Genomic DNA, 12,637 nt, shown 5'->3' with positions numbered 1-12,637 from the left:
TCGGAGTACTTGGTCATTTGTTCATCCGTCACTTAGTGGATATTAACTGATCTGAGCAGGGAAGCATCTGACAACTTACAAAACTTAGGACTCTGTTCACAGAGATCTCAGGTACAGCTCCTACCAGGATTTCTTTCCCGAAAAAAGTAGCCCTGCTACTTTAACCACTGACTAGTATTTTATTAAACAATTCATACCAGCCTGTTTTTTTTTTTTCATTTTAATTAAATGTGTAGGTTGATTTGGCAGAATAAATATGCACAATTTGGGGTTGGCTTGTTTGTTTGTTTTATAGTTCCGTGACATAAGGAGTGACATTTACTGATTTGGCTAATTAATGAAGACCTTTATAATGAAACAAAATTCTCTGACTCCATCTTACTGCAACTGTCTTTATATTTTGATGCACAATTGCAATTCGAAGGATAAACTGGGGGTTATAAAACAGTCACAGAACAAATTTCATGAACTGGAAGTTAGGATAATTTTCCTCAACAAATATGTGTTAAGATTAGGTGATTAATGCACTTGCATGGCACATTGATGGAGTTTTCTGTAGGTGTATTATATACTTAGTTATTCACAGTAGGTTTTTTTATGTAACCAAAGATACAATAACAAAGTGAAACCCTAAAGACCACCCATGCTAGTATTCACTTCAGTGGAATATCAAATTAAACTAGGCTTGAGCGTGTCCTTCTAACATCAAGGCAGAGAAGTCATTTTAATAACAAATCTATTTACCTTGTTTTTATACAAGAACAGAATCTAATTTATTTGCGAGCCCATCTGGGCTAGATTGCTCATTTTAAGTTAATTTAACAAATGATAGACTGCTACTGGCCTTTTCTTTCCCAGGAGAAGAGGTTGACAGACAGCTGTGTAGAGACGCTATCTATCCAGTCCCTGTTGTCTGTGAAGCTGCATGCCCAAAGGACTGCGTGCTCAGCATGTGGTCCGGATGGTCCTCCTGCTCACACACCTGCTCCGGCAAAACCACAGAAGGAAAGCAGATGCGTGCCCGCTCTATTCTGGCATATGCAGGTGAAGGTAAGGTTGCATACTTGTGAGGACTTTGGTTTGATTGTGAATTATCAATTGTCTTTACAATGTCAAAATAATTTCTTGATCAAAAGAAAAATATATTAGAATGTGTGGGGGGAAGAGGGGGTTGATATAGAAATATTGTTTAAATTTATGTCTTAAAACTTAGTCGTGGTACCTAAGGCTGTTTTAAGGAAGAGATTTATTTTGCTGCTTTCAATTAATGTTACTCTTTGTTAGTATTTTGTATTACTGTTTATATTTCAAACATATTGTTTTCCTTTTTTTGTTTAAATTAAACAAGGCAAATGATTTGTCCAATGCAATTGTCCGTGAAAGATATTTACAGAGGACTGTTAGTAACCCTAGCAATAATTAAGGTCCAGTTTTCCAAGTATGTAAGTATGAATGCTAGCAAGATCAGAGTTTTAATAGATTCAGACACTTAACACGTTTTTTTTGTAGCTTCTTACCCTAAATTGGTAACTATTGTTACCACATCAACATTTGTATTTATAGAGTATCTTTGTTTAGCTTTACCTTGCATATCCTCACTCACGTGAATAGTTTCCATTCATGCAAGTGGTCCTTTATCTGCAATAAATGCAAATAAAAGACATGGCTGTAGTATAAAAGAGAAGAAGAAAACAATTGTATTGGTTCATGGTTCATCTTTGATGATTTTCCATTTCCATTGTTGCTATAGCTGTTTTTGTTTTATTTTGTTTTTAAAGGTACGTTGTGTTTTGGGACTGGAACAAGTGCATATCGTTCTCAAATGGCCTCTTTAGGCTTGCTAGCATCTAACTATCCCTCTCCTGTGCAACACTGGAAGCAAGGGGACGTTTTTAACCAAAGAATTCTTGGAAAACCTTTAACTTTTACTTACATGTATTACTGAAAATAAAGTTAAATACTTTAAAAATGCAACAGAGCGAGCCCTAAAAGGGCGCATTTCTAGAAGTGTAAGAGGTGATCAGGGTTACGCTTATTTTAGTAGGTGATTTAAATAATAAATTAGTTAGAAGAATCTATGTCACAAAGTGACACCTTTTCAGATGACAATGCAAATAAATATTTTTTCATGTCTACTTGCTTTTCCATGTCGGTCAATATAACAGATTTTCTATATGCTTATACAGTTTTACTGGACACAGAGATTTAACATCCTGAAAAGCAGGCCACAGAAGTGAAAATCAAAATTACTCCAGAAAATGTTTCCATTTTCTTAAGCTGCTTTTTCAAAAGCACCGGTTTGGTTCTGAGGAGGACTTCAGTACTTAACACGTCTCAGGATAATATGTGAGGCAGAGGATGCTGCAAAGGAGCAAAGCATAGACTGAATTTTAAGCATGTGAATTTTATTTATCTCTGTCATGTAATGATCAGAGTCAACACCAAATGATCACAAAGAAAGACTGACAGGTTTCAAACCACACAGGTAGTACAGGTGAGATCCCTACACTACTGCTGAACAAGCTAACTCATTGCTTAGATGTCAAAGCCCTTCAGCTTGGCTCTAAACCTGGCTTGTTTACCCCTATTCAGAGATGAGGTTATTCTGGGCTGTTTTAAGGTCACAAGCTAGTATCTCTGCCTAGCTTGTCTGTCATACCAGTTCTCTCACATCTTGATCTGATATCTTCAACCTGGTGCTCCTTTGCACGCTGTAAAAACTCCAGAGAATATATAAAATGTATTAATAAACAAATCTTCCGGGGCTACAATGTCATTGTAGCTCTAGCTAGAATGTACTTTTCACCTTTGCTTATATGATATTCAAAAAGTATCAGCTTAGTTTTCGATTTTTGTGCTTCACTGAAATTAGTCTTACCATCATCTTGCTGCTTGTAAATCTCTCACGCTTTTTAGTCGTTTGCAGTATGACCAATAACGGCACGACTCCTCCCCTCCAGAACTGCAAGGCGAAGATTAGCGGCGTTCCCAGCACGCAACGCACCGGCTGTATAGGCAGTGCTGGGGCGCAGTTTTATGTTTGGGGGGCACAGAGTGTCGGAACGTATTAGCGGAGCTGGTAGTCTGCTTTCTGCTGATAAAAATAAGGACGCTCCACGTGCACCTGTTTTGGAGGAACGTACAGTCCTCACTTCTATTCAGAGCTTATCAAAAAATGCATGTCATTAAAAAATGCATGTCATTATTAACAATTGTTACACGTTAATGTAAATTCTGTAAATACCATTTAAAACCCAAGCCTTGTAAGCTAAGACCGATAATTCCTTTTACGCACTAAAAATATGTCCTGAAGATGGCTATTAATTTTGTCCTAGCAGTCCCGCTGCTGTTCCATTTTGGGTTTTTGAACCTTTTCTTGAATTGCTGGTATTAGAGACAGAATAATGGATTAGGTAAGCTACTTTATGGCAATTGCCATATAGTACAGCAATACTGTTTGTCAGTGTTCATTCAGAACACAGTAGGACAAATATAAATTGATGAAAGAAGGTGCAAGTCTGTTGCCAATCTGTGAATAAGGCCAAAGTCGGCTTCTTAGAGGACATCAGCAGCCCAGGTTTGTCACTGTGGGTCCTTGATCTTGTACATCCTGTTGTTAGTCACGGCGAATTGAGTCTACGAACCTGACAAGATCAAAGCATTACAGTCATAACAAACAGAAGGATTATTGCAATCCCTCAAAGTGACTGAAGTGTGTAATTCTCGTTCATCGGGTTACTTCAACCTGAACATCCCATTGAAATTACTGAGGCTGTGTAAATACATCTTAAATACACTGTTGTACGTGGGTCTCAAATGGCTTCCTATGAGAGGACTATCTCTGATGATTCAGTTTCTCTCTTCTTTGAAATAAAAAATATTGTATCCTGCCTTTTTGCTTGTTAATACTGAGAGATGACTGCCTGTGACAGAACTACATAATCTCATACTTAAGTCCTAATTTTTTTCTTACTTCCCAGCTGTCCATGCTACTGAAGAAACCATTAAGTTAGCATGACTGGTCACTGGGAAAGAGATGCAGTGTAACAAACTTTCTTGGATGCTTTAACATAGGAATAATTCAGCAATTTTGTAATAATTCCTTGCTTACAAGATAGATTCACAGGAAGATTTTAAGCTCTATGTAAATTACAGTAGTGACAAAGTTTTCCAATAAGCCTTAGGGTAAGTCGAGATTAGGTAAGCAACATCTCTTGTTCCCGCTTCCTTCTTCTGCCTGCCCCTCCAGCGCCACACTAACTTCTGCTTGACTTAGGAGTTGAGCTCAGGTGTACACGTTCTGGATGATTTCCTCATCCAGAACATCTCTTCTGTGTGCTCAAACCATACCCTCGTCAGGCACCGTGTGGTTATGCTGATCTGGGATGGGTTTTTGGTGGGGAAGGGAAAGAGAAGAAGGGGTCTCTTTCCTCAAGATAAAGATTGTATGTGATTTATGAGATGACTCAATACGGAAACTGGTGTCGTAATAATAATTTCTCATATCTTTCCAAGATCATTGTCTTCCACTTGAAGGTTTGAAGGATGAAGTGATTTATAAATTTGCCTTCTGTGTGAGCCTGCCTATAGCGGTACCTTATTTGTGTCACTGTCAAATACATCTTCCTGGTGCAGCAAGTAACTCAGGAAAGTCATTGTCGCAAAATTTAAAATGACAGCAAAGGACATAATGATGTGACCTAATACATCACAAGGTTATTTGCATGCGAAGTGTAGTACATGAATCATGTGCATCTCAACTGAATATAGAGTTTGTTTATTTTTGTTTTATTTTCTGTTTATTATTTCTGTTGATTTTTTATTTATTTTCTGATTTTAGGAAGCCTTATATGATTACTAAGTACTCACTAAGACTACTTTGCTTAGGCCATGACCTCAAAATGCAAATTACTAAACCAGTCATACTTTTTAGTAAATATTAGATCTATAGATCGATTCTGTATTGATTATTAGTGTCATAAAGCATAATGGTGTGGATACATTCCAAGTTTTATCAGTAGCAAATAACTGATACTGCATTTTGAAAAAGTAAAGATTAAAAAAACAAGTCAAGTGCAAAGAAGAAAGTAATGAAAATGAAGGGCTGTTTTATTTAAAACAACCTCTTAGGTCACTGATGGAAGGAGTGCCTGTGGATGGCAGTATCTTACTGGTTATTGTATGTTCATAGATAAGTATAGCACCAGAAGGACTATCCAGTATGATCTCATATTTCACAGGCTATGTAATCATCAAGTTGAATGGTATAAAATATCAGTTGTCAATTTGACAGGGCCCAGTAGCTCAAACTTCTCATATATCAGCAAGATTGATTTACTGAATGTGTAAGGAATAGGTGGATCAAAGGCGTTTCTTCTCAGCTCAGGTAAATGATGGTTATCATGCTTTAAAATTGTATTACTGTTAAGATTCCAGTGTACTTAGACTTTACAATTGCAAAAGAAGGGTTATACGTAGGGCTTTTTAATGTATTCACTCTTCTTATGTCCTTTTTTTTTTTTTTTTTAATTTGTGTATATTCTCCTGGCTGAAGTAACAGTGCTTGGTAATTCATTCCAAAAGCACAGAATTAAATGACTGTATTCCCAACAAATTGCCCGTTCCACAAAAGATGAGTTTTGGAGAAGCCACAGTTTTTCATGAGTTTGGACTGATCTCAGCTGAAACATGATTAAATAAATCCATAGTTTTGGAAGTGGCAAATGTGAATTTCAAGCTAGGCTTACAAAAGTACTTGGCATCGTGCGTAAAGGAGAGGAGGCAGAGAGGAAGTCACTGAGTTTCGCCTTATCCTTTGGAGCTCATCAGTTGAGAGCCTGGTGCCATGCTTGCCTGGTTCCTGGACATGAGCCTGGTGCCATGCTTGCCTGGTTCCTGGACATCTCGGACTCAAATACTATCCGAGTAAAGGCTTGACCACGAGGGCACCCCAGCTGCTGGCCCATTGTGTGTGGAACGACAGGTCTCTCGAGATTTCTCCTGTTGAGTAGTGCTGCTTTATTTGTATGATTAACATATGCTCGGTGAGGAAGTGTGAATGTCAGCAGAGCTGGAACAGGAGGCGCCCACCAGCACAGGCAGTCTTTGTTCTTATGCACTAGCTGTCTGCACACAGTAACCCACATCTGTCTTCAGGACTGGAGCTGTCTATGTCTATCTGCTTCCCATGCAAAGAGGAAATGTGTAACACTTCACCCTCTCAATTTCAAGAGTCATTTTAGTCGCATCTGTGTTCTCAAACTTTAGATTCGATACTTCAGATAGACATGCAGTTAGTGTGCTCTGTACAAGTGAATGCCTTATATTCTAGCTTGAAATGCATGTGTAAAGTTACATGCATTTGAAATGCTTTTTTAAAATGACTGATATCAAAAAGATTAATTGAAATGATAATTAAATACTTAATGTTTAATGATAGTTAAATACTTAAATGCTTTTAAAAGTGCTAACTATTTTGAAACTTGGAATTTATCAAGAAAATATTAGAAAAAAAGATTTGTTAAAACCCATCCTTGAGTATTCTAGGGCAAGGTGTCTTACACGTTGCCAGCTCCAAATTGGGCACAAAAGCAATCTAAGCACATGGCAATTCTATTAAACCGTTTGAGGAAACTGTCCTTATATCTCTGCTCTTTTGTGAGTAATATGCAGGTCACTCTATAAAGCTAGCCTTTCATTCCCGAATATGCTTGCTTTTGTTTAAGTATCCAAATCAAAAAGAAATGCTTCAGCTCCAACTGTTTTTCATATCTTGAAATGTTTGGTTTTTTAGTACTGTCAACCACACAGTTATTTGCACTCCTCTATTTATGTTTTATATAAAAAGTATTCATTGTTTTTATGTGTCCATTTTTCAAGTATTCTGATAAAATTATTTTATTTTTAATAAAACTATTTTATTTTTCCCATAGCATGTGCTGATTTTTGTTCCTGTCAAACCTGTCCTTATTTAGTGAAATTGCTCTCAAAGTTGAGCAGCTCTGATCTTGTCACCACTACACAGACGTTATAAAGGACATCTCTAATTGCCCCTTTTCCCACCCCTTCTGCTTTTTCTTTACCTATTTTAGTTTATGGGAACATAAGGGGATGATATTTACCTGGAGAGAAATGGCACATGGTTTTAAATGCAAATGGTATATTTTTAGTATTACTATTATTTAGTACTGCTGATAGTTATATCATATTTTAGTGATATTACTTCCAGATTCTGTTCATTGTTTTCATAATTTTCTTAATGACTGCTTTCAGTCGAACAGAACTGCATTGCCACTGAACTGCAGGTGTTCGTGCCCAGATTTTTTCTTGCACACTTACCATCAGTATCACTCTCTCCCTTTCATGAGTTTTTTTCCCCCTGAATAATATGCGTTCTTGCATAGCTGTCAAAACTGAATCTAAGTTGTCACTTTATTCTCAAATGATTTAGGACCTTGTGGATATGGCATCCATTCCCAAAGAGCCATTCCTTCCCTCACCACACACACCTTTAATTTACAAATTTGCTTGAGTGTTTCTTTTAAGCTTCACCAATATCTGAAAATACGCTCTCTATATTATGTGAAATGAGTGGGTATGTTTTATATTGCTAGAAGTTCCCGAGGTAATGTCGGATGGAAATAACTAGTTTAGCAACCCTGAAATCTCTTTATTCTTTTAAAATTTTCCTTTTTTACCCCTTGTATTGAAGGAGAGTCCTTCTCTTGTGAATCATTTTTTTCTCCTATGCTAAAGAATTTATGAGTCTACTATGTTTAATTTTTTCCCCTTTTCAAAAATACATTCTTTTTCGTAATTTACTCTCTCATATTCCCCTTCTTTTTTTAAGAAAACACATATGACATACAGTATTGATGCTGTCTATCTTGAAATCTATGACAGTTCAGATAGGCTTGAGCTGCACCTGTTCTGAGTCCAAAAAAAAAAAAATGTAATTTTAGTCATTTTTGACTTACATTCACAAGTTGTGGGATCTTATTAACTCCCTTTCCAAAACTTATGATTAGCTAGTCTTTGGCATGACTTCTCAAATGGTAATGGTGGAGTTAACATCATGTTTATTGCTGCTTGGTAGCTCCAATAGTTTTAACCCAAATTCAGAAGTTAAAAATATCCCTGTGGTGAAAATTCCAGAACTGAGATTTTGTCCTGTGATTGAATTAGAACGGCCTCCTGTTTGCTGCAGAATTAGATGTTCCATGGAAACAAATTAAAGTGTAAAGCATTTTCTCCTCTTGCGACGCTAGACTTATTTGAGTTGGAGTGCCTGAAGTATCCGTTGTTTCTCTTATTATACTTAGTTGTTTGTTCAATTTCTCTCACCAATAAGTGCTTAAAACTCCTTCCCTCTTGCATAGCTGTAGGTCAGGGTATTCATCTGAAGTTCGACAGTGAGACAGAAACGCTAATATTTTCTCTGACATATGCTTGGTGCGAGCATACATTTTTCTTTTCAGAGTAAAGCAATGTATGGTTCGTATACTGTAACTAATACAAAACCATCTATTTCAGCTGTTTTTCCTACTGTTCTTTTCTTTTAGGAAAGAATAAAATGTTATTTAGGTTTTTCCTTGCTTTCTGTCGTCTGGAGATAGGAGTCCTGTTGTTCCTATGCAGGCCTTGAATGATTAAATAAATTCTTCAATCTCAATTCTGTATGTCTAGTATCACTAGAGATCTAGCAGACTTATCTACCCTATCATGACTAGATACCTCGTAGCCTATGGTCTAGTCTTGTAAGAAAGAGCTCTTCTTTACTTGCAGAGAATTGGAAGGATAGATTAACTTTGAAGTGCCTGAATGTAAGAAACTGAACACGTTATCTAAAACTGGACACAACAAAGACAGCATTATCTGAGCTTTTCTTCACAATTACTGATACATGAGTGCATTTAATCCTAACCTGCGACAGCCTTTGTTATCTCGGTCTGGACCTGAAATTGCCAGCTGTGCCATACTCTTTGGTAATTATGTAACATGAATAAATATCCACTGGGAACTAGGACAAGAGCTCCAAAAATCTTTTTAATTGATCCATGAATTAGCCATAAACAATGGTCTCTAGGCATGCATAACTTGAGCATGTAACCGTGTCTTCTACTTAGAGCCTTCCTGCCTCCCTACATTATCTCATACAGTCTCTGTTAGGGGAACCCCTAAATAAAAAGAATGTAGATTACTGCAAGGACATTAGCGTGTATATAAGTTATGATCGCTTAAGCATCTTCATAATACACTTTTTTATTGACTGTCCGTGGATATTCTGTCCTGTCTCGTCTGTTCACTGAAGTTTACCAAAGTGGATATTGAGCGTATAATGAAGACGGCAAAGGAACATCATTTTTTTCATGTAATCAAAGTGATAATACGATTTCTTAGTTTATTTAATAAAACACTTTATTTTATTTTCTTCTACTGCATGAACTTTTGCCCTGTTTTGTTGTTCCAGGAGGAATTCAGTGCCCAAATAGTAGTGCACTACAGGAAACACGCAGCTGTAACGAACACTCTTGCACTGTGTATCATTGGCAGACTGGACCATGGGGACAGTGTATAGAGGATGCTTCTGTGTCTGCTTTCAACTCATCTACCAGCTGGAACGGGGAGGCCACCTGTGCTGTCGGGATGCAGACAAGAAAAGTAATCTGTGTGAGAGTCAACGTGGGACAAGTGGGCCCAAAAAAGTAAACTTCAAAAAACCTATTCTTTCATATTGTAATTACCTTGGTATTTTGCTTCTTTAAATGTATATGATCAAATGACTCCATGCAAAGACAAAATACCCCATATCTTTGTCATATGCGTTTTCATGAATGAAGAAATCATCTTTTAACAGTACAAAACCAAAGTTACAGAAGGACTGTGAAGTATCTTTCTCACTGTTGATTGCTATGGATGATATTTACAGTGGTGAGTCTGCTGACCGCTGACTGATTGCTAGATCATCAGGTCGAGCCAAGATAAAATTTCTGGGGCATACGTGTGGTGTGCAGTGCAGCACTATTTTAGACATCCTTGAGTTAGATTCAAGCAAGAGGTGTGGGTTAGTGCGGTGCCACGTAAACATATTATTTTGGGTCTAAACCCAGTACAGCCCAATGCTCCTTCTCAGAAGCAGACTAATGAGCTCAAAGATAGTACAGTTGACATGGCAGTGTAGAAATAACTTTAGTTTGAAAGCCTTTTTATACATGGGTGGTTTCTTTTTCATATATATATATATATTTATAAGTAGTCCCTTTGGCCCAGTGATTTACTTTTGCAGTTTAATATATGAACAGGGCTAAATACAGAATAGCTACTAGTAGAATGAATTTGATAATATCTCCATAGAGTTTATCAGGCTGTGAATATATTTCATTTTGAAGAGATTCAGAGCTGGAATAGCTGATAGCAGAGGTCTTTCAGAAGGTTCGTGAGGCAGCTATTCCCATACTAAATATTTGCACAGTGCCTGTCATTTCTTGCTATATTCAGGAATAGTAATTCCTAATTTAAACGGAAATATGGAGAACAATGCTAGCATATTCAGCGATCTGAATTGTTATATGTGTACATTAAGCTGCTATTCTATCCAGTCATGTGGTACTATTATATCTTCTACTTGGTACTCATTGTAGATTAAAAAAAACCCTACAATGATTTATCTTCTTATTTTTAAATCTGCTGTTAATGTCTCTGCCTTTGATTTGACCTTAAATTTTTGGGAGGATGACCATTGTATTGTATCATAGATAAATCCTGTGAAATAAGAACAAAAAGCATTGGCTGATACTTCAAACTGTCACATTAAAATTGGTCTGTCGTTTTTACAGAACAAGACATTTGACATGAAAATCTAAATAAGAACCTTGTTTTAAACTCCCCTTAATAAAAAGGATTACTTTGGTATGATACAATCAATATTATTGGCCTTATCTACCTCACAAGTTACAGACTTCAGCCTGTATCACTCCTGTTTAATTTGACCTTGAGTAAGGACTGCAGAAAAATCAATACTTTGCTTTAAGCCACATATACTAAACACAAGCAATATAAAAGATAGCAGTGGGGTTCTAATTGAACTAATTGCCTTATTCAAGGATCTGAGGAGGGATTGCAATGTTCAGTGCTCCTGAAAGGTGAAGTTCTCAGTGAAACAGTGAATACATACAATTCAAATTTTGTGTATGTATGTTGACAATAGTTCTTTAAGGAAAAAGCCATTAGTAAGGCAATGTTCAGTACTTCTCAGAAGCATTTTCCATTTTAACCTTAGAGAAATTTTCTGAAAATATACTTACTGTATGTAAGTGGTGGCAGATAATTTTTTAAAGTGTATTGACTATATATATGACACACACATGCATACATAATCTGATTTGTTGAATTCTATGTAAACTAAAAGGCAAAATTTGACTTAAAAATAGAGAGAGGGGCTATGAAGAAGTGATGAAAGTCTATGTTGGTATAGCTGTAATATTTCAGGGTCCTTTGCATTAGCGTTTATAGGGGATAAAACAGAAAGGGTAGAGACATCATTATAAGAGGAGCCTCATTATAACCAAGAGCTGGCACTGCCTCACAGGAATGGATCATACTTGGAGAATTGTATGTGGATTGATGTGGAAATGCAGAGGCGCCTCGTGGAAATCATGAACTAGCAAACATTATTGCTGAACGCTACATTCCTGTAAAGCTGCAGCTCATCTTTCCTTCCTCTATTTACCCCTCCTCCTCCTTCCCCACTGACACAGGTGTAGTTCTCCCCAGGACTACAGAGAACACATTTTCTTGGTAGTGGCAGTTCATCATAACTTGCCTGGGCTCCCTCCAGCCTGGCAGGAAAGAGGCTTCATGCAAGCCAAGCTCCCCTAACTGATCCAATCCAAATATAAAATTGGTGTCTCATCTCTCTGGTCCAAGATCCACAGCAGCCAGCAGGAAGAAAAGCTGATAATAGTAATGCTTTTCTGCAATGAGCCAAAAGCTCCAAAATGTAGGAGTGATGTTTTCCTTACCTCTTTATGTAATCCTCCTACCGTCCACATAGTATGCATTTTTAAAATTATTCTAAAGATTTGCAGTGCATCTGTAAGAGCTGTTAACTTTTTCTGACAACCAGTATTGCAGCTTTGAGAGTTTTTTGTTCATGATGAAAACAGGGGAACGTGGAACTAGGAAAATGAGCTGGGTTAATGAGTCCCATATGTGGCAGTCCTATAATCCTTTTTTATACTGATCAAGCCTCTTTCTAAAACAAGCAGAATTATATGTCCTTACTGACAGTCTTTCACAATCTCATTGATCTGGTGGTTTGAAACCTTGTTCTGGTTTGTGTCATAATCATGACCAGCTTATACCTATTTGTTCTTGTGTTAGCAATCTTTCTTAGTTTAAATATCCCTCCCTGCGGAGTTTATGCTTCTGGTAGATTTACAAAGAGCTGGAAATGTATTTTGCTAAGCTGAACTAGAGGAGCTCTCTTTATAATCTTTTGGAAGTTTGAAAATGGCATGAAAAAGGCAGAGCTTGGAATGGTGAGTGAAGACCTGTGATTTTGGTGTGTTAAATGCCCAGGTTTAACTGGTTTTGGCTTGCTTCCACGAGATGTATTTAAATTATAACAATTTTTATT

The 12,637-nt window shown here is 37.0% G+C and overlaps 1 protein-coding gene across 5 annotated transcripts in view; it reads left to right on the top strand.

The window, feature by feature from the left end:
- The window catches only part of THSD7A (thrombospondin type 1 domain containing 7A), a 287,638-nt gene that overhangs the window by 211,047 nt on the left and 63,954 nt on the right, over positions 1–12,637 (top strand). For all 5 annotated transcript variants that reach the window (XM_068934979.1, XM_068934981.1, XM_068934982.1 and 2 more), the window contains 2 exons: positions 859–1,050; positions 9,470–9,704. In XM_068934979.1, the coding sequence (XP_068791080.1) occupies positions 859–1,050; positions 9,470–9,704 (427 nt within the window). The remainder of the gene's footprint in view (positions 1–858; positions 1,051–9,469; positions 9,705–12,637) is intronic.

This window comes from Struthio camelus, chromosome 2 (genome assembly GCF_040807025.1).
Source record: "Struthio camelus isolate bStrCam1 chromosome 2, bStrCam1.hap1, whole genome shotgun sequence".
Taxonomy (NCBI): Eukaryota; Metazoa; Chordata; class Aves; order Struthioniformes; family Struthionidae; genus Struthio; species Struthio camelus.
This window is presented reverse-complemented; position numbering and strand designations above follow the sequence as displayed.